This window comes from Manis javanica, chromosome 5 (assembly GCF_040802235.1).
Source record: "Manis javanica isolate MJ-LG chromosome 5, MJ_LKY, whole genome shotgun sequence".
Lineage (NCBI taxonomy): Eukaryota > Metazoa > Chordata > Mammalia > Pholidota > Manidae > Manis > Manis javanica.
The window spans coordinates 153312320-153336491 of NC_133160.1; the positions used below are offsets into that span (position 1 = coordinate 153312320).

Here is a 24172-nt window from a genome sequence, read left to right on the forward strand (position 1 = left end):
AACAGTCATGTAATCGATACCTGCATAATGTGTCGGTTAGTCAGAAATATATGGGATTTGTGGAAAGGCAGTTTCAGGCAGAAGCAACAGCAGGAGCCAACAGTTCTGCTAGAATGACTGAGGGAGGTCAAGTGTGATGAGAGAGAGAAAGCATACGTGTGTGGAAAGTGGGGCGGGGAATGACAGGGTGGGGAAAGACAGGGTGTGGAGGCAAAAAGGGGCAAGATCATTCACAACATTAAAAACAAAAGTAAGGAGTTGGAGTTGTATGTTAAAAGTTTTGGAAGTTTTAAGAAATGGAGTTATGATGCTGAAGGCAGAAAAACCATTAGGAAAGGGATGAGAATTGAAGTATTATAAATCTAACAAAAGTCTCATTTTTGTTTAGGTTACTGGATTGACAGAAAACAGGCTAAATTAAACCATATCACATAACTTGAGTTTGCCTGAGCATTTCTTGACTGGATAGAGAAATAGACTTGAATATCATCAGATAGTGTCGATTCTGGGGCCATACTGTGGAGGTTCAAATTCCAACTCTTCCAATTACTAGTTTTTTGGAAGTTGGGCCTATTTAAGATCATATGAGTAACTCACCTGAAAGGTTTGTCATGAATATTAAATAGTAAATACTTATAAAATGCTAGAATGGTACCTGGGAAATAATTAGAGCTCTATGTGCTTACTAGTATTTTTTATAAGAAAACTCATGTACATATATTTGTCACACTATATATCAGTTTCTGCAAACACTGCTTTCTCTGAAAGAAGTAGCAAAGTAATTCCCAAATTATTTTACATGGAAATAGAGTTTCATGGTCACATATGTTTGAATAATACTGTATTAAATAAAATTAAACAGTTTCTTTACTGCAGAACTTCTCTCAGCCTTTAACATGCCAAAACAAATTGTGAGCAACAAAACTAAGGAGTATTATAATAAAATCCAAAGAATAAAATAAATATCCATGAGTTCATACTGCTATAAATAAATGATTGACTAAATAAATAAACAGGGAGAAAGGGTAGAGACAACAGAAAATTTTCCATGCATAAAAATTCCAAATAATTACTGTAGATACTCCCTCTTCAAGAACATGGAACATAACTGCCCCTCCTTAAGCTTTAAGTTTGGACCATATATAGCAACCTGCTTCCAAAGAGTACAGTATACAAAGGGAGGAATAAAGAGTGATTTTACAGTGGAAAAATCTCACAAATACTACCACAGCCAGGCAGTGAAGGTAAACATCAACAGTGATAAATCATACTGATAGTATGAACCCTCATATGATGTGATGAATATAAATTCCACTTTATATCTGTGATCTTTCTCTAAAATCCCACAGCCCCAGTCTAACCATGAGAAAAAAAAACAGATAAATTCCAACAGAGGAATATCCTAGAAAATACCTGACCAGTACTTCTCAAAATTGTCAAGGTCATCAAAAAAAAGGAAAGTCTGAGAAACTGTCATAGAAAAGAGGAGCCTAAGGAGACATGACAACCAAATGTAATGTAGTTTCCTGGATGGGATCCTGGAACGGAAAGAGTACATTAGGTTAACACTAAGGAAATCTGAATAAAGTCTGAACTTTAGTTAATGTCCCAATATTGGTTTACTAACTATAACAAATGTACCATACTAAAGTAAGATGTTAATAATAGGGGAAACTAGGTATGAGACCTACAGAAACTTACTGTACTATCTCCACACTTTTTTGATGAATCTAAAACTCTTGTAAAACATCAAGTCTATTAAAAATAATAAAATAAATTGTTACTCACACCAAGAAGAAGGCAGTGTGTGCCTCAATTCCCAAACTTATTTGTCCATGGAACACTTTTTTGTGGAGCATCTCTCAGGGCTAGTATTCAGCAGAAAACACTTTGGGAAATATTAATGCAGTATAAGAAGCCTCTTTCGGGGAGCCAAGATGGCAGCATGAGTAGAGCAGTGGAAATCTCCCAAAGCCACAGATATTTTTGAAAATACAACAAAGACAACTCTTCCTAAAAGAGAGACCAGAAGACACAGGACAACATCCAGACCACATCCATACCTGTGAGAACCCAGTGCCTCACGAAGGGGGTAAGATACAGGCCCTGGCCTGGTGGGACCCAAGCGCCCCACACCCCAGCTCCGGGTGGGAGGAGAGGAGTCACAGTGGGGAGGAAGAGGGAGCCCAGGACTGCTAAATAGCCAGCGCCAGCCATCCACACCAGAGCACAGACACACAGTGCATGCATGGGGTGCTGGAAACTAGGGAAGCAGGACAGTAAGACCTGTGAGCAGGTCCCTGCAGCTGGCGCCCTGGGGACAAAGAAAAGCGAGTGCTTTTTGGAAGTCTTAAAGGGACAGGAACCCCACAGCTGGACGGAAGCATCCTGGGACACAGTCCAGCAGCAGGGAATCTGGGGAACTCTGGGCACTCTAACCCCTGTGCAGCAGGGAGCATGGAGGCCCTTCACAGAGATAAACAGCCTCCCGGCCATTCCCCCTCCAACGCAGCTCCACCATATCGGAGCGGCAGTTGGAGGCAGGCCACACCCAGCACAACAGCAGAGATAAACTCCACAGCAGCCGGGCAAGAATCAGAAGTCCCATCTGCCTGCAAATTCCCAGCACAAGCCACTAGAGGTCGCTGTTCTCCCAGGAGAGGAAGGCCACAACAAGAAGGGAAGTTCTTCCAGCCGTCACTCATGCCAGCTCTGCAAACTATCTCTATCGCCAGGAAAATGCAAAATTTCAGGCAGACAAAGATCACAGAGACAACACCTAATGAGACAGAACTAACGAGTCTTCCTGAAAAAGAATTCAAAATAAAAATCATAAACATGCTGATGGAGATGCAGAGAAATATACAAGAGCTAAGGGATGAAGTACAGAGGGAGAATACAGACATCCGGAGGGAGATTACAGACGTCCGGAAGGAGATTACAGAAGTGAAACAAACTCTGGAAGGATTCATAAGCGGAATGGATAAGATGCAAGAGGCCATTGATGGAATAGAAACCAGAGAACAGGAACGCATAGAAGCTGACACAGAGAGAGATAAAAGGATCTCCAGGAATGAAACAATTAAAAGAACTGTGTGACCAATCCAAAAGGAACAATACCCATATTATAGGGATACCAGAAGAAGAAGAGAGAGAAAAAGGGATAGAAAGTGTCTTTGAAGAAATAATTCCTGAAAATTTCCCCAAACTGGGGGAGGAAATAATCAAACAGACCACGGAAATACAAAGAACTCCCAACAGAAAGGACCAAAGGAGGACAACACCAAGACAAATAATAATTAAAATGGCAAAGGTCAAGGACAAGGAAAGAGTATTGAAGGCAGCCAGAGAGAGAAAAAAGGTCACCCACAAAGGAAAACCCATCAGGCTATCATCAGACGTCAAAACAGAAACCTTACAGGCCAGAAGAGAATGGCATGATATATTTAATGCAATGAAACAGAAGGGCCTTGAACCAAGGATACTGTATCCAGCATGATTATCATTTAAATATGAAGGAGGGATTAAATAATTCCCAGACAAGCAAAAGTTGAGGGAATTTACCTCCCACCAACCACCTCTACAAGGTATTTTAGAGGGACTGTTCTAGACGGGAGCACTAAGACTAAACAGATGTCACCAGAGAAAATAAAATCACAGCAAAGAAAGCAGATAAAGGCAAAAAATAAAATCAACTACCCACTAAAAGAAGTTAAAGGAAACACGAAAGAGCACAGAATAAAACAACCAACATATAAAGAATGGAGGAGGAGGAATAAGAAGGGAGAGAAGAAGAGAATCTCCAGACAGTGTATATAACAGCTCAATAAGTGAGCTAAGTTAGGCAGTAAGATACAAAAGAAGCTAACCTTGAACCTTTGGTAACCATGAATCTAAAGCCTGCAATGGCAATAAGCACATATCTTTCAATAATCACCCTAAATGTAAATGGACTGAATGCACCAATCAAAAGACACAGAGTAATAGAACGGATAAAAAAGCAAGACCCATCTATATGCTGCTTACAAGAAAACTCACCTCAAACCCAGAGACATGCACAGACTAAAAGTCAAGGGATGGAAAAATATGTTTCAGGCAAACAACAGAGAGAAGAAAGCAGGGGTTGCAATACTAGTATCAGACAAAATAGACTTCAAAACAAAGAAAGTAACAAGAGATAAAGGGCATTACATAATGATAAAGGGCTCAGTCCCACAAGAGGATATAACCATTCTAAATATATATGCACCCAACACAGGAGCACCAGCATATGTGAAACAAATACTAACAGAACTAAAGGGGGAAATAGAATGCAATGCATTCATTTTAGGAGACTTCAACATGCCACTCACCCCAAAGGATAGATCCACTGGGCAGAAAATAAGTAAGGACACGGAGGCACTGAACAACACACTAGAACAGATGGGCCTAATACACATCTATAGAACTCTACATCCAAATCCAACAGAATATACATTCTTCTCAAGTGCACATAAAACATTCTCCAGAACAGACCACATACTAGCTCACAAAAAGAACATCAGTAAATTCCAAAAGATTGAAATTCTACCAAACATCTTTTCAGACCACAAAGGTATAAAACTAGAAATGAATTCTACAAAGAAAACAAAAAGGCTCACAAACACATGGAGGCTTAACAACATGCTCCTAAATAATCAAAGGATCAAGAAACACACTAAAATAGAGATCAAGGAATATATGGAAACAAATGACAACAACAACACAAAGCCCCAACTTCTGTGGGACGCAGCGAAAGCAGTCTTAAGAGGAAAGTATATAGCAATCCCAGCACACTTAAAGAAGGAAGAACAATCCCAAATGAATACTCTAACATCACAATTATCGAAACTGGAAAAAGAAGAACAAATGAGGCCTAAGGTCAGCAGAAGGAGGGACATAATAAAGATCAGAGAAGAAATAAACAAAATTGAGAAGAATAAAACAATAGAAAAAATCAATGAAACCAAGAGCTGGTTCTTTGAGAAAATAAACAAAATAGATAAGCCTCTAGCCAAACTTATTAAGAGAAAAAGAGAATCAACACACATCAACAGAATCAGAAATGAGAATGGAAAAATCATTACGGATTCCACAGAAATACAAAGAATTATTAAAGACTACTATGAAAACCTATATGCTAACAAGCTGGAAAACCTAGAAGAAATGGACAACTTCCTAGAAAAATACAACCTTCCAAGACTGACCAAGGAAGAAACAAAAAAGTTAAACAAACCAATTACGAGCAAAGAAATTGAAACAGTAATCAAAAAACTACCCAAAAACAAAACCCCTGGGCCAGAGGGATTTACCTTGGAATTTTATCAGACATGCAGAGAAGACAGAATACCTATTCTCCTTAAAGTTTTCTAAAAAGTAGAAGAGGAGGGAATACTCCCAAACTCATTCTATGAAGCCAACATCACCCTAATACCAAAACCAGGCAAAGACCCCACCAAAAAAGAAAATTACAGACCAATATCCCTGATGAATGTAGATACAAAAATACTCAATAAAATATTAGCAAACCGAATTCAAAAATACATAAAAAGGATCATACACCATGACCAAGTGGGATTCATCCCAGGGATGCAAGGATGGTACAACATTCGAAAATCCATCAACATCATCCACCACATCAACAAAAAGAAAGACAAAAACCACATGATCATCTCCATAGATGCTGAAAAAGCATTTGACAAAATTCAATATCCATTCATGATAAAAACTCTCAGCAAAATGGGAATAGAGGGCAAATACCTCAACATAATAAAGGCCATATATGATAAACCCACAGCCAACATTATACTGAACAGCTAGAAGCTGAAAGCTTTTCCTCTGAGTTCGGGAACTAGACAGGGATGTCCACTCTCCCCACTGTTATTTAACATAGTACTGGAGGTCCTAGCTACAGCAATTAGACAAAACAAAGAAATACAATGAATCTGGATTGGTAAAGAAGAAGTTAAACTCTCACTATTTGCAGATGACATGATATTGTACATAAAAAAACCCTAAAGACTCCACTCCAAAACTACTAGAACTGATATCGGAATACAGCAAAGTTGCAGGATACAAAATTAACACACAGAAATCTGTGACTTTTTTATACACTGACAATGAACCAATAGAAAGAGAAATCAGGAAAACAACTCCATTCACAATTGCATCAAAAAGAATAAAATACCTAGGAATAAACCTAACCAAGGAAGTGAAAGACCTATAACCTGAAAACTATAAGACACTCTTAAGAGAAATTAAAGGGGACACTAACAAATGGAAACTCATCCCATGCTTTTGACTAGGAAGAATTAATATCTTCAAAATGGCCATCCTGCCCAAAGCAATAGACAGATTGGATGCAATCCCTATGAAATTACCAGCAACATTCTTCAACAAACTGGAACAAATAGTTCAAAAATTCATATGGAACCGCCAAAGATCCCAAATAGCCAAAGCAATCCTGAGAAGGAAGAATAAAGTATGGGGGATCTCGCTCCCCAACTTCAAGCTCTACTACAAAGCCACAGTAATCAAGACAATTTGGTACTGGCACAAGAACAGAGCCACAGACCAGTGGAACAGAAAAGAGACTCCAGACATTAACCCAAACATATATGGCCAATTAATATACGATAAAGGAGCCATGGACATACAATGGGGAAATGACAGTCTCTTCAACAGATGGTGCTGGCAAAACTGGACAGCTACATGTAAGAGAATGAAACTGGATCATTGTCTAACCCCATACACAAAAGTAAATTTGAAATGTATCAAAGACCTCAATGTAAGTCATGAAACCATAAAACTCTTAGAAAAAAACATAGGCAAAAATCTCTTAGACATAAACATGAGTGACCACTTCTTGAACATATCTCCCCAGGCAAGGAAAACAAAAGCAAAAATGAACAAGTGGGACTATATTAAGCTGAAAAGCTTCTGTACAACAAAAGACATCATCAATAGAACAAAAAGGTACACTACAGTATGGGAGAATATATTTGTAAATGACAGATCTGATAAAGGCTTGACATCCAAAATATATAAAGAGTTCACCCATCTCAACAAACAAAAAACAAATAATCCAATTAAAAAATAGGCAGAGGAACTGAACAGTTCTTCAAAAAAGAAATTCAGATGGCCAACAGACACATGAAAAGATGCTCCAAATTGCTAATTATCAGAGAAATGCAAATTAAAACCACAATGAGATATCACCTCACACCAGTAAGGATGGCTACCATCCAAAAGACAAACAACAAATGTTGGCAAGGTTGTGGAGAAAGGGGAACCCTCCTACACTGCTGGTGGGAATGTAAATTTGTTCAACCATTGTGGAAAGCAGTATGGAGGTTCCTCAAAATAGACTTACCATTTGACCCAGGAATTCCACTCCTAGGAATTTACCCTAAGAATGCATCACTCCAGTTTGAAAAAGACAGATGCACCCCTATGTTTATCGCAGCACTATTTACAATAGCCAAGAATTGGAAGCAACCTAAGTGTCCATCAGTAGATGAATGGAAAAAGAAGATGTGGTACATATACACAATGGAATATTATTCAGCCATAAGAAGAAAACAAATCCTACCATTTGCAACAACATGGATGGAGCTAGTGGGTATTATGCTCAGTGAAATAAGCCAAGTGGAGAAAGAGATATTCCAAATGATTTCACTCATCTGTGGAGTATAAGAACAAAGGAAAAACTGAAGGAACAAAACAGCAGCAGAATCACAGAAGCCAAGAATGGACTAACAGTTACCAAAGGGAAAGGGACTGGGGAGGATGGGTGGGTAGGGAGGGAGAAGGGGGGGATAAGAAAGGGGGTATTATGATTAACATGCATAATGTGGTGGGTGGGAGAAAGGGGAGAGCTGTGCAATACAAAGACAAGTAGTGATTCTACAACATTTTGCCATGCTGATGGACAGTGACTATAATAGGGTTTGTGGGGGGGACTTGGTATAGGGGAGAGCCTAGTAAACATAATATTCTTCATGTAATTGTAGATTAATGATAACAAAAAAAAAGAGAAAGAAAAGGGGGATTACTCCCTGATAGGATAAAACTAACTGCAAATCAACGATTAATGCATGCTTTACATATCCTTAATTTTGATCTTTTAAAGGGTGTCAAATGATCAGCTATGGAAGTACATTTTTCTGATAATATTCCTTTCTCTTAAAAGAAAAAGCAGTTCCTGTGTGGTGATCTCCAATAGGTTCTTCACAATGGTATAAAGGTCGTATCAAAGTGTGGGCAAAGGGTTTGTTTGTGTTTATACAGAGGATCAAAGCCTAATTTGGCTACCCAGAAAACGAATTAAGATACGATATGAAGAAGAACTTCCAACATCAACATTCTCTGGAAGAGTCATTCCAGAAGATGATCATCAAAAAACTTCAACAAAGATCCTGGCACTGTTGCAGTTGTAGCTGCATCCATCCCACCGGTTCCTGGACTTGCCATTGGAATGAAGAAGGAGATATCTAAGCTGGCCTGTGCATACAGCAAAACAACAAATTTGACTGGCTTTATACTGTCAGAACTCAACCAAGAATTAGGATAAGTACAAGTTGCAGTGCTCCAAAATCATGTGACTATAGACTATCTACTGTTAAAAGAACATATGGGATGTGAACAGTTCCCAGGAATGTGTTGTTTTAATTTGTCTGATTTTTCTCAAACTATTCAAATTCAGTTAGACAATATCCATCATATCATTGATAAGTTTTCACAAATGCCTAGGGTACCTAACTGGTTTTCTTGGTTTCACTGGATATGGCTGATAATTGTAGGTCTGCTTTTGTTATGTAGCTGTATTCCTATTATGTTAATGTGTGTACACAATTTAATTAGTAGTTTAAAACCTATACATGTTTATGTTACTCTACAAGAAGATATGTCAAAGAAATAATCAATCTTCCCATGTTTTCTTCCATCTGCTACTTCTGTAGCTTCTCTTCTTCCTTCCTAATTACAACCCTTTAGTAGAATTCGTGCCTCATATCAAAATTTACTGAGTATCATAATTCTTCCAAGTGGTAAAGATACCTCAAGACAAATGCTGGGCATAGAAGCCACAGGGCATAAATCTGCAAAGAAGTAAAAAGCTAACCTTTTCAAAGAATATTGCTTCTCTCTCACTTACCAACTTTACATTTCCCTGTATGGCCCCGGAGGATGGCTGGTTAGCCAGAGATGGGTAAGATTCCTCAAGGGGGGAACAACCTAAGATAGGCACAGTCAAGGGGGGCCATCAGGTGAGAAACTGGGGATCAACAGAGGTGAGGCTTACAACCTCACCCCCCCTGTTTTGAGAGAAATCTTCTGCATCTATGGATGTTTTGTTGCCCTTGTCTAGCTTGGATTAATACTTGTCTATAGGCACACACCTGATCATCTACATTTGCCCTCCTACAGCACTAAACTATGTTTTCTACCTTTATCTTGCATCTATCTACCACTTCAGCATTTTATTAAAATAATAATAATAATAATAATAAGGGAGAAATGTGGTATCCACATATAAATCAAGTATAAAAATCAAATGAATAATCATATCTGACTTGATTGTTTATAGTTCATGATGCGTGATCAAAACCGAAAGTTTCTGTGATATGACTGCCTTTGCACTGTTCACCATGTAAGAACTTATTCACTATGTAAGAACTTGTTCACCATGTAAGAACTTGTTCATTATGCTTCAGAAGATTGGAGACTGTTGAGAATTAGGCTTGGGGTTGATTAATGATTGTGCATTGAGTCCTCTATACAGAATTTTAGCCTCTTTCCCTTAGCTTGCCAAAAACTGGCAGAGAGTTGACTTACATCCCAACTCTGAAGACATAATCAAGAGCTAAGTAAAGTTAAAATAACTCATAAAATTTTAACAGGAAAACAAAGGAATCAAAATTTTCTAGACTATAGCTCCAGAAATATTTTCTGCCCACATGTTATACTGAATAAAAAGGGAAAGAAACACTCACTGGATGTTTTAATTAGAATCAAAGATTTTTTATTGTAAAGAGCAAAAAACAGCAAAAGATACCACCTATCCCCAGCATCTTCTCAGTCCTCCTACAAAACTTCCTAGCACACAGTACTTTCTATATTATAGCTACTTGTGTCCAAGTCTTCTTTCAATTATTAAACCATGAGGTTACCTAAAGGCAGAATCTGTATCTAATTTATTGCTGAATCTCCATAGCACTTAGCAGAGTATCTTCTACTAACAGGTATTCAGGAAGCATCTTCTAAATGAATACTGTAATAATTGGTAGAAGAGATGGCAAATGCCTTCATTATTAATTCAATATAAATTTAATAAGCTCCTGCTACATAAAGGTTAGTATACTAGATATAATGGATATACAAAAATGTTTTTAAATTGTTACTGGTTTCATTATAAACGATCTAGAAATTAGGGAGTAAGAAAACAATGAAGCCAAAAAATAGAGATAAAAAAGGATCTCCAGAAATGAAGGAATAATAAGAAAACTGTGTGACCAATCCAAATGGAAGAATATTTGCTAGAGGTACCAGAAAGAGAAGTGGTAGAGAAAGGGATAGAAAGTCTCTTTGAGGAAGTAATTGTTGAAAACTTCCAAAACTAGGGAAGGAAATGGACACTAAAGTCATGAAAGTACAGAGAGCACCTAACAAAAAGGAACCCTAGGAAGACAACACCAAGACATATAATTAAAATGGCAAAGATCAAGGACAAGGAGAAAGTATTAAAAGCAGCCAGAGAGAAAAAGATGATAAATGAAATCCCATCAGGCTATCGGCAGACTTCTCAGCAGAAACATTACAGGTCGGAAGGGAGCAGCATGATATATGTAATGTAATGAATCAGAAGGACCTCCAACTAAGAATACTCTGCCCTACAAGATTATCATTTAAATTTGAAGCAGGGATTGAACAGTTTTCAGAAAATGTAAGTTGAAATGAATTCACTACCACTAAGCTAGTTCTATAGGATATGTTAAAGGGAATGCTCTAGATGACAATGTTCCTAAGGCTAAATAGCTTTCACCAGTGAAAACAAACTCACAGTAAAGGTAGTCGATCAATTAATTACCAAACAAGTACAAAATTAAATACACTATGTACATAAACAGTCAAGAGATACACAAAAAGTAGAATATGGCCACAATGATATGAAGCTAGAAATAAATTACACAAAGAAAAACAAGCCTACAAATACATAGAGCTAAACAACATGCTTCTAAATAATCAATGGATCAATAACAAAATAAAAACAGGTATCAAGCACTATATGAAGACAAATGAAAATAACTCTACAGCCCAAAAACCTGTGGGATGCAGTGAAGGCAGTTCTAAGAAGAAAGTACATAGCAATATAGGCTTACCTCAAGAAACAAGAACAATTCCAAATAAACAGTATAAAGTCACAATTAAGGAAATTAGAAAAAGAAGAACAAATGAAGCCTAAAGTAAGTAGAAGGAGGAACATAATAAAGATAAGAGTAGAAATGAATCAAAAGAATCAATGAAACCAGGAGCTAGTTCTTTGAAAAAATAAACAAAATAGATAACCCCCTAGCCAGACTCATCAAGAAGAAAAGACAGTGTACACACATAAACAGAATCAGAAACAAAAAAGGAATAATCACAACAAACACTATATAAATACAAAGAATTATTAGAGAATACTATGAAAAATAATGTTCCAACAAATTGGACAACCTGGAAAAAAATGGACAATTTTCTTGAAAAATACAACCTCCCAAGACTGACCCAGGAAGAAACAGGAAATCTGACAAGCCCAATACCAGCAATGAAATAGAATTAGTAATCAAAAAACTGCCTGAAAACTAAACTCCTAGATCAGATGGCTTCACAGCTGAATTTTATCAAACATTTAAAGAAGAGCTAATACCAGTTCTTAAAGTATACCAAAAAAGTAGAAGAGGAGGGAATACTTCCAAACTCATTCTACAAGGCCAGAATCTCTTTAAAACCAAAATCAGACAAAGACACCACAAAGAAAGAAAATTATAGACCAATATTCCTGATGAACATAGATGTAAAAGTCCTCAACAAAATATTAGCAAACTGAATTCAAAAATACATCAAGAGGATCATACATCATGACCCACGGAGTTTATTCCAGGGATGCAAGGATGGTGAAATATTCATAAATCAATCAAAACTATACATCACATCAACAAAAAGGACAAAAATCACATGATCATCTTAATAGATGCTGAGAAAGCATTTGACAAAATTCAACATGCATTCATGATAAAAACTCTCAACAAAATCGGTATAGAGAGCAAGTACCTCAACATAATAAAGGCCGTATATGACAAACCCACAGCCAACATCATACGTAACAGTGAAAAGCTGAAAGCTTTTCCTCTAAGATTGGGAATAAGATAAGGATGCCCACTCTCCCCACTTTTATTCAACATAGCACTGCAGGTCCTAGCCATGGTAATCAGACAACACAAAGAAATAAAAGGCATCCAGATTTGTAAAGAAGAAGTTAAACTGTCACTGTTTGCAGGTGACATGATATTGTACATAAAAAACTCTAAAGAATCCACCCCAAAGCTACTAGAACTAATAGCTAAATTCAGCAAAGTTTCAGGATACAAAATTAATACACAGAAATCTGTTGCATTCCTCTATACTAACAAAGAATTAGCAGAAAGGGAAATCAGGAAAACTACTTGATTTACAACTGCATCAGAAAGAATAAAATACATAGGAATAAACCTAACCAAGGAGGTGAAACTGAAACACCTTCATTCTGCAAACTACAAGACACTCATGAGGGAAATTAAAGAAGGCACTAATAAATGGAAATGTATCCCGTGCTCATGGATAGGAACATTTAATATTCTCAAAATGGCCATCCTGCCTAAAGCAATTTACAGATTCAATGCAATCCCTATCAAAGTACCAACAGCTTTCTTCAGTGAACTAGAACAAATAGTTCTAAAATTCATATGGAACCACAAAAGACCCTGAATATCCAAAGCAATCCTGAGAAAGAAGAACAAAGTTGGAGGGATTATGCTCCCTGACTTGAAGCTCTACTACAAAGCCACAGTAATCAAAACAATTTGGTACCAGCACAAGAACAGAGTCATACATCAATGAAACAGAATAGAGAGCCCAGATATAAACCCATACATGTATGGCCAATTAATATATGATAAAGGAGCCATGGACATACAATAGGGAAATGACAGCTTCTTCAACAACTGGTGCTGGGAAAACTAGACAAGTACATGTAAGAGAATGAAACTGGATTATTGCCTCACTCCATAGACAAAAGTAAACTCGAAATGGATCAAAGACCTGAATGTTAGACATGAAACAATAAAACTCTGAGGAGAAAACATAGGCAAAAATCTATTGAATATAAACATAAGCAATTTTTTCCTTAACAAATCTCCTCAGGCAAGGGAAACAAAATAAAAAATCAACAAGTGGGAATACATGAAACTAAAAAGCTTCTGTACAGCAAAGGACACCATCAGCAGAACAAAAAGGCTTCTTATAGTTTAGGATAACATATTTGGAAATGATTTATCTGGTAAGGGGTTAACACCCAAAATATATAAAGAACTCATATGCCTCAACACCAAAAAAACAAATAAGCTGATTAAAAATGGGCAGAGGACCTAAACAGAGATTTCTCCAAAGAAGAAATACAGATGGCTAACAGGCACATGAAAAGATGTTCCAATTCACTCATCATCAGCAAAATGCAAATTAAAATCACAACAACTTATCACCTCACACCAGCTAGGATGGCCAACATCCAAAAGATAAGAAACAAATCTGGGGAGGATGTGGAGAAAGAGTAACCCTCTTACACTGTTGGTGGGAATGGAAATTGATGCAGTCACTAAGGAAAGCAATACAGAACTTCCTCAAAAAACTAAAAATAGAAATACCCAGGAATTCCACTCCTAGTAATTTACCCAAACAAAACAAGATCCCTGATTCAAAAAGACATGGACCCCTATGTTAACTGCTGCATTATTTACAATAGCCAAGATATGGAAGCAACCTAAGTGTCCATCATTAGATGAATGGATTAAAAAGATACGGTACATATACACAGTGGGATATTATTCAGCCATAAAAAGAAAAGAAATCCTGCCATTTGCAACAACATGGATGGATCTAGAGGGTATTAGGCTCAGTGAAATAAGCCAGGCAGAGAAAGACAAATACCAAATGATTTCACTCGTATGTGGAGTATAAAAGCAAAGCAAAACAGAAGGAACAAAAGAGCAGTAGACACACGGACATCAAGAAGGGACTAGTGGTTACCAAAGAGAAGGGGTTGGGGAGGATAGCAGGGAAGGGAGAATGGAATTAAGAGGCACAATAATTCACAGTCACAATATAGGTAGATCACGGGGATGGTAGTACAGCATGGAGAATAGAATTAATGACTCTATAACATCTTACTACGTTGATTATGCCCACTATAGAGTGAGGAAGGACTTGATAATATGGGTGAAAGTTGGACCACTGGGTTGTATATTTAAAACCATCATAAGATTGTGTATTAATGATACTTTAATAAAAAAATTGTTACTGCCTTCAAGAGGCTTATAACAAAAGTCAGGAAGATGCATACAGAAATTATTAAAATTGCATGCTATTTGTGATAAGGGCCTGTAGGATAATGAAATTTCCTATGGCCAGATCCTCACCTGACCTTAAACAGTTTGATGATATAATTGGCCTATTGAGTAGGCTAAAGCTTACACACCCGTTGGCGATGAGCCACTATTGTTGGTGTTACTATATAAAGAGCTTCCCTCAGTGCTCTGTCTGGAGGCAGAGACAGAGACAGATTGTGAACAACCCAGAGGCAGAGTGACTCTAGCACTTGACCTGCCACAGTGAGAAGAAAGCTTGGTACCCTTTTACCCCTAATGTTCAGCTGTTGTTATTAGGGCTCACCAAATCCAGAGTAAACTTGCCCAGGGGCAATCCCCCTCAGGTGAGACAGGGCCATAACATGATAGTGTGCTACAGGAGTTCAAGAGAGAGGGAGATCTTTTCAACAGGGCTAATAACATCAGAGAAGAGATGTTCTGTGAGCCGACCCTCACAAAGTGGATGGGATTTTCATACCATTATGAAAGCAGGTATGTTTTCCATGACAAGAAAACAAAATAAGTGCTAAAGATGCAAAAGGGAAAAGCAAAATGATTTACTTGAAAGGGCACATGGAACAGTTATAAGACAGCAGAGACTGATAAAGTGGAAGAGAAGCTGGGGACAAATAGTAAAAATTTTTAATTGTTGGGTTTTGGAATAGGAACTTACTTTGTTAGGCAATTGGGAGTCACTGTGTTAGAAGGCAGTGAGATACATTATAAGGGTTCATCTGCTTGTAGTTAAAGTTAATTGTATTGATAGTTACTAAGAAGATGGAGAGAAAGATTGGGAGGTGTTAAGAATAAGGCAAATATGTGATTTAATCTCTGAAACAAAGTAAGCACTAAGGAAAAGATAGTCATTATTATCATCTTTATCATGGTGGTCACTATGGTAATGGTCTTGATAATAAGAAGGAAGAGAAGGCTATAAAACTATGAGAAGAAATAATTTATACACCTTAATGACTATCTGGATATGGAAAACTGAGGTCAAAGATATTTCAAGTCTAAATTACTATCATAACAATGGAAACCAGTAAACAGAAATAGGAAGATCAGAAGAGACAATCATTTTAGAAATAACATAATAACCTCAGAATATACAGTAAATTGTTGATCACAGAGGACTAGGGCCAAAAAAGATGTGGCAGCAAAGAAGAGGAAAGCTGTGGAAGCTTGAATGAGATGACCTGAATATTCTTAATAAAATAAATGACAAATGTTAAAATGAGTGAGATGGAGGGGAAACTGGGGACTGCACAAGCATGGAAAAACTTTGGGAAAACCTAAGTGGAAAGCAGGATAATAAAAGGATTGACAGGTTGCAAAATGAACCCATTAAGATAAAGAAGTGGACTTAGACTATACTAATGGTAAACATTAAACTTTTGTGATTTTCCTAGAAAGTATACAATAGTTTGGGAGAAGTGAGAAAGTAAATGGTAGAGGTTGCCTTAGGCAGAGGACTGGAATGGCAGACAAAATAGAAGCCTAATACGGCAGGAGATTGTGAAGTACAGGAGAGAACATGACGAAATGGTAGTTAGGCAATCCAGATTTGGCAGCTTTCATTCTAAGAGGAGAGAACTGCCCAGAACAACAGGGAGCTAAAGAACTAAATGACTCAAGGAAAGCAAATATAGGAAGATAAGTAGATACAACCTAATAGGAGATATTTAGTGTGACCATGGTGTTAAAAAAATCAATTATTTCAACAATACTGAGATTGTTCTTTGGTCTAGACACTGTGTTGGATGCTGAGGACAAAAAAAACCACAACAGTCTCTACTGTTAAAGAATTAATAATTTTGTGCAGTAATTAGCAAACTTCCTACAAAAGGGCAAGCAGTAAATACCTTAGTCTTTGTGGGTCATAAGATCTCTACTGCAACTACCTAACTCTGACCTGTAGTACAAAAGCACCCATAGACAATATGTAAATTAATAAGAAATACTATTTTCCAATGAAGTATATTTTATTAATTCCCATAATTTTCATAGGTCACAAGATACTCTTTTTATTTTTCAACAAATTGAAAATATAAAAAAATATTAGATTGTCAACCATATAAAAATAGGTAGCAGAGCAAATTTGGCCCATGGGCTGCAGTGTGTCAACACCTGATTTAGTGGGTAAGACTAGAAAAAAAAAGAGAAGAGTATCATACATATACACAATATATACACTTGCCATTCATACATTTTTCTCAGCTGCTAGTAGCAGGCTTTAAGAACAGACCTATTATTTACCTCGCTATTTCTCTTCTCAGTTATGATGGGAAACCAACTTTTGTGTTTTCTTATACCTAATATGCTAAAACTGATACCTTCTCAAAACCTTTTGGAGATTTTCAAAGTTCATCAAAAATATTTAGATTCACCTTTTATTTTTATTTTTTTGAGTGCATATCTGTACACCAAAAGATTAAACAATTCTTTTATATATGTATCATATTTAACAATTATGCTTTATGATATACTGACAATAAATAAATATTATCTGATTGCTGGCCCTAAAACTACCACCTACAGATACAAATATGTTACATATTTCCTCAAATATCTCCATGTTTTTTGTGTTTATTGCTTCCTTTCACTATCTAATTTTGAGAATTTTATAAATGAAAACAAAGTTGAAGAATAAAAATCTGCCTAATATCCACTGCTGTGGAATGTGGTAACTCAAAGCAGCACAACATTTCTCAGAGGCAGCAGAACTAGTTTGACAATTGTTGAAGTTGGGTAAAGGGTTCATGAACTTGGGTATATTTGAACTTTTCAAATTTCAGTGACTATGAAGAAGGAAGAAGGTCGACTCTGTGATCTCCATTAAATGCTTCAGCAGTGGCAGTCAGAGTCCTACCCAGCACTCTGAGTAAGGCTCTCAGAAGGGCTACCTCCAGGGCAGGTGGACCAGGCTGCACCAAGACAAAGGACAATTTAGGGTTGGAAGCACATAACACAACTTACTAAGTTTCTATTTTAACAGCTTTTGAAGTTTTCTGTTTTAAACTTCAAATGATTTTTTTTAGTCGATTTTAGATAGCAAGTTCATCTAAGTTTTGTAACAATTAGTATGTACCAGCTTATTGTAAGAACAAATGTATTTCAATACAGTAACCATAACACTGGCTTCAAAAACCAAAACATTAAGGGAAGAGTGAGTCAGTTTATTCCCATCTCATTCCTTTAATATTACAGAGCATGAGAAATAAACTGTTGCATAATACTTTCATTATATTTTAAATTTCAGGCCAGTATGTGCATAATTTCTTTTCTTCCTTTCAACATTTTCAGGATTACTAAAATTAAATAGGTGTGATCCTTGGTTACTGAAAGTAAGAAGGAAGAATATGCAAAAAATTTTCACAGCACTTGAGTAGCAGTTCTTACCCAGTCTTTCATGTACTGAGTGATCTATACTCTGATATCTAACTTGCATTATATAACTTGGCATAGAAAAATAAAATAAAAAATGTACAGTTGCCAACCTGTGCTTTCCTCATGTACACCAAAGGTTCTTTAAGATGCTCTGGAGGTGCGGCAGGATGATGAGGTAAAGGAAACCTAGGGAAAAAAAGAGACACCTAAGTATTGAACATTATTCTTTTTAGTTAATTAATTCTCTTGTTTAGAAATTACTTACCTCTGTAGTCCATGTGACAGATGAAATACAGTACCTGTTAACAGTTTGGTATATTTACACAAGGTGTAAAAGCCTAATAAAACTTGAATTTTTATCATGCTAGTATTATACTTTTAGCTTAGCAATTTAATTTCTTGTCAAAAGTTAAATTGCATGATAATCGAATTCATAAATTGAGGTGATTTTAAAATTAGCTCTGTTAATGCTCATATGAAAATTGTCATAACTTAATTTTAGCATATAAATATCATAACAGGAATTTTTTAAGTTTGAAAAATCCATTAACTAACATATCAACTCTTTTCATTCTTCCCAATTTAATTTTCCATATAATTATAAAGTTTTTACGTATTTGAAATTAATACAAATACTATCTTTCATAATAGCCATGTTTTCAAATATAATACATAAATTCAAAATTAATAAAATTAAAAAATTTTAAGGTCTTCTGAATTCTATTTTCTGAGTAACTTTACAAATTATATTAAAATGTATTGTTTTTATTAAGAAAACAGATTTATTTCAGATTTATTTATTCAACAAATTTGGAGCCATTCTATGTACTGAATAAGCATATAGTAAGTATTAGACAATATCACCTGTTCTCATACACCTAACATTCTAGGGAAGGAAGACAGTCAATAATTATAAAAACAAACAGAATAAAAATCAGATAGTAATAAGGTCTATGAGAAAAATCAAAGCATAGTAATAAGATAGAAGTGATCTGGAAAGGTAGGGAAAGCATATAGAGGAGTTAATATTTGAACTAAGATATGAGTGATGAGAAGGAGCAAACCATACAAAGTGGGGTAAAAATATTTCAGGCAGAGGAACAGCAAGCACAGGCTGCTGAAGTGGGAATATATGGAATGTTTAAAAATCAGAAAGAGCCAGAATGGTTGGAATATAATGATTGAGACACAAAGTGACATGAAATCACAAACAGAAGGCAAAACAAAAACACGATAGTTGAGCATTTACTTAGCAATTCCCATCTCTTTCACACAACATGTAACACCTAGTGAAATTAGTCAGAGAACTTGTACCTATGTCAAGGCAACCATGTTCCAAGATTCAAGAAACAAACACTTGAATTCTCAAGAAATTCCTCATCTCAAGTGGACATCGGCACATAAAGAGTTAATGAAATAAAAGCCTTTTGCACCTATCCAAGAACCTAAATGTAAAAGACTCAAATGTCCGTAATAAACATTTCCAGAATGGAAAAACACAGCCTATCCTACCTAATCTATAAAACAATGTCATTAACTGATTATTTCTAGCTGTCATTTCCACTAAAATCTGCATTCCATGTACCTAAATAAATCGCCTTTCCCCAATTACAAATGAAAATAAAAAAAGATAATCTCTAGATACCTCAGTATTTCTTCTTATATACAAGATAGTTTAAAAACTATCCATTTCATACTGCTAAATGTATCATTTGTAAAGAAATGTGTGATTCATAATTAAATATCACTCTAAAATCCTTCAATTTTAACGGTAATTATTTCTAAATAGAATGCAACTTAGAAATTTAATATTGAACTTGTTATTTAATACTCAAAGAAACATATCCATAAAAACAGATAACAAGAACTGACAACCCAAAAATGACTAATAGTAAACCAAATGAAGTTAGATATTCATTTATTCAGAAATATTTAATGAGAACCACTAAATGTTCAAGGTAATACAGATATGGCAGTGAACAAAACAGGCTAAATTCTCTGTCTTCACAGAGCTCATATTTAGTAATATGAAGAGATAAAGGCTGTCAGAAAGGAATAATGCACAGAAACCGGTGCATCATTCTTGACTCCTGCCTCTTCCTACTCCTTAAATCCCCTTAAATACATCTCTAAGCAGTGTCCCCTGCTTCCACACTATTTTCAACTTGTTTGCCAATTTGCCTGGCTATTAGCCAGGAGCAACATCTTCCTTATTCAATAGTTATGTATTCCCAGTGTCTAGCATAACACTTGGTACAAACTAGACCCATTGTTGAATGAATAAAATACATTTTTGTCTGTTCAAAACTCATACCTCTCCAATGTATGGTGCACATTTGCATATACCCACTATAACACTACAGTATGGTATATGTTTTATAATATATACATTTATAGAAAGGTTTTTTAAAGATTTAATTTATGTTTCTTAAGGGAAAATAAATCACCTAATTCTTTATAAACTGCTCTACACAAAGTACAATGAAAACTAAGACACAGAAAGAAATCAGTGCATTTCTAATTACAGACTGTCTTAGTTAAATCTTTATTGTAAGTTTAGAATTAATAATATGAGTTTCCTCAATTCAAAAAGTATTTATTGTATATTCGCATTGGTACATAGCTCAATAACTATTTGCTGACTCAATGTCATTTATTTTATGCTATAGGAGATACTAAGAGAAACATAAGACATATTCTTTGTTTTGTAACACTTTTAATCTAGGCAAGAGATAAGATATAAACATATGTGAGATGTAATAAAATGCACATAATTTGGAATTAGTGCTTTGGAAGTCAAGACCAAGCATTTACTAGCTATATGATCTTCACTTAAGTGGTCTAAGCCTCAGTTTTCTCTTCTGTAAAATGGTGATAATAATAAATTCTATATCATAGGATTGTTATGAAGATTAATTACATAAGGTAGTGCATATAAAGTACTTAGCACAGTGCATATTCAATGTAAATCACCATTAATATTATATTAAACAGTTACTAACACAACAATAATTAAAGTAGGAAATCTTAAGTGGGAAGAGCTGACCTGGGCTAAAGTTACAAGTTTCACATAAGTAACAGAATACAGAAATTTTTCTGCTCTATTTGTTAAATAAGAATCTGACAAAAATCTTTGGAATGTTTACTAATATAAATAAAATGAAGTGAGAGATTTCCATGTATCATCTGAATAGATGTGCCCTATACATGTGTCCACACCTCTATTAGGCATGAGAGTAAATTTTTCCAGCTCCAATTATTTAACCTAATGAATATGTCTACTTTACTTTTTGCTTCCTTTACCCATCCATCTCACAGTTTTTGCCAATGGAAAATGCAACAAAATATGTCTTTCCTCTTCTGATTTATGTTAGAGGAAATACTTCTTCCCCACTCTGCATGTGTCCTTCCATGTGAAAAGAGTTCCATTACTGTAACATTCTTGGCCTCTCTCACTACACCACAGAAGAGGTTTAATGCCTTATTCAACTTCCATATTTTAGAAGGATAAACTGAACAAACACTATTTAACTGGAAGTTCAGTTAATTTAATTCTGGAGTTCAGTGAAAGGACTCTTTGCTCTTGCTATTTTTTATCACAAATAAAAGTATAACTTTTATCCTCCTTTTACCTTTATGTTTTATCTTGTTTCTCAGTTTGTTCAGAACCCAAGTAAGGAAAAAAGGTATTATTGGACTCCTTCAAAAATCCCAACACATTATTCAAAAACATTTATTTAACATCTATTGTGTAGGATATTGAAGATACGACAATGAATGAAACACTGTCTCTGCCATCGAGTAAAAGGTCAGTCTGACTCATGGAACAATTTTCAGGAATACATTAGACCCCAAAAATTGCCATCACCAGTAATATCTTCACAGATGAAAATCTACTGGAATGAGAATCTACTGGAATTACACACAACAGATGCTTTTACTCCATCAGTATCAGAGACAAAGACAGTGAAGTTTCAAGCTTCCTATGTAATAGTCAGAAAGATAAATCACTAGGTTCATATTAGTTTAAGCAACCTGTGGTATCTCTATACATACTGGGCAAGTGCAGATAAAAACACTGATGTTCTTAATAATGACACCAATTTTGCAAAAAAAAAAGTTAATTATGCTTCTAATGGTTGGTTTATAAAAACAGGAAAAGGTAATATCCAAAATGTCAATAATAAAAAGAATGTTGGTAATCTTCAGTCATCTGAAATAATAACTTATGAGAAATATCTTACTCTCTAATTACACTGAATAAATGAATTACTAATATAAAATTTTTCATAGCATAAAAAACCCCTCCTATTCATTATTAAGTATTAGACACAACTGCAATTTTTTAAAGTATTAAATTACTTGAAATACTATATAAATAATAATGGGTGATAATACAATAAGTATACGTAGCAATATTATATTTATTACTTACAAAATAAATATAGCTAAACATAACATTATCTCAGAATAGGTAGGAAAAACTCACACACTCAGTTCACAATAAACAGCATTCTGAAGTTTCTTCTCCCAACCTGTTTTTTTTAAAAAGAAGAATATAGTATATAGACATATTAGTTTTAAAATAAGCATACATTAGAATTAAATTTATCATATTAATTTGTGAAAGAACTTTATCAGCTGCCAAATGCTGTGTTAAATGTTATTAAGGAATTATTTCCTATACATTCATTACATCCCTTGGCAAACACTGAGTAGCAAAGTTATCAACATGGTACCATTTTTAAAATAAAACTATTACACCACTTTCTCAAGATGGGAGAGACATTTCCTTTTTCCACCAGTTAAGGTGCATCACGAAGGCCAAAGTCTTTGGCCACAGTACTACTGGTGCTGTGAGGAATGTGCCAAGGCAGGGGCAAGAAACAGCTGGGCACTTGTCAAAGACAGAGCATAAGCAGTACGTTACATTTAACGAGTAAGTAAACTCGTGAATGACAGAGCAGATTATTGTAAGGCACCACCAGTCAGAGCAGTCAGCCTGATTACTAACTACTTCAACTTTTCTGGTAAGTAAACCCTTTAACATCTCAATTTCCATGTGCAAAGGTTGGAATAGGGAACCTCTCTTCTTGCTCTAAAAAGAATTATAATTTGGATTTTCTTTTGTTTTTTTGAAAGGGTAGAAAAGAGGAAAATGAGGGTGTAGAAGGAAAAAAGCAACATATGAAAAGTAAAAGATGAGTTGCTTAACTAAGGTGATTCTTCATACATTCAGGATGCACTTTGACCAGGTAGGCAAAGAGAATTCAAAACTGACTAATGTAAAGCAGTCATTCCCACAGTGTTCCTGAATTTTTTAAGCATTTTATCAACATGTCTGAAACTTCTAATCCTCTCCAAATAGAAACATATCCAGCTACTATTTCACAATTTTGAATGAGTAATTGGAAGACTGGAGATAAAATATACCCTCCAAATAAAGTATTTCCTTATTTTGCAAGAAGAGTTAGGGGAAAAAAGAAACTTACTAACCTGATGTTTTAAAGAATTCCTTAATATCTTCTTTTAATGATTCAAGTTTAATCTCAGGTCTCTGAAGACTGGCCTAGTATTAGAAAGAAGAAAAAGAAGAAAGGAAAAGAAAGAGGTCACAGGTAAGCCATTTGGGTTAATATTTAAATGAAAATTTTAAAAAGGAGCATCCAAATGTGTTTACTATTTTAAAAATCCCCTTTTGGAGTCAGAGCACCTTAGAATTATCTGGAATAGCCCATAAGAGAGAACATTTTTTCACCTACTCTTAAAATAGTGATAGTACACTGACGTCAACTCAAAATATAAAACTTGCTGCTTATAAATACTTAATATCTATTTTTCTAGATATTAAAAACACTTAGATTTTATAAGTTCATTACCTTAACATTATACCCAACATACATGGCATGTATACCTAATGACCAAAAGCCCATCTGCATCCATATGAACGCATCTTTGAAGAGCATCTTCCTCTTTGGATTGTTGCTCACTATCAACCCGCATATGTTGTGCATATTTATGGAAAATACATGAAACTACTAGTTCACAAATGCTTATTAGAGTCTCTTTCACCTTCAAGTGCATGTTTTGAGCGTACAGTTTTTCAA

At 35.4% G+C, this 24172-nt stretch overlaps 1 protein-coding gene across 4 annotated transcripts in view; it reads right to left on the minus strand.

Annotated features, from left to right (window-relative positions):
* Positions 1 to 24172, minus strand: part of TBC1D19 (TBC1 domain family member 19) — a 146443-nt gene that overhangs the window by 97912 nt on the left and 24359 nt on the right. For 2 of the 4 annotated variants that reach the window (XM_017664797.3, XM_017664796.3), the window contains exons 2-4: positions 23562 to 23634; positions 22555 to 22600; positions 18176 to 18251 (exon numbers count right to left, since the gene is read on the minus strand). In XM_017664797.3, coding sequence (XP_017520286.1) covers positions 18176 to 18251; positions 22555 to 22600; positions 23562 to 23634 — 195 coding nt within the window. Of the gene's footprint in view, positions 1 to 18175; positions 18252 to 22554; positions 22601 to 23561; positions 23635 to 24172 lie in introns of those variants that run through there. The other 2 variants (XM_017664799.3, XM_036994776.2) reach the window with 2 other exon arrangements.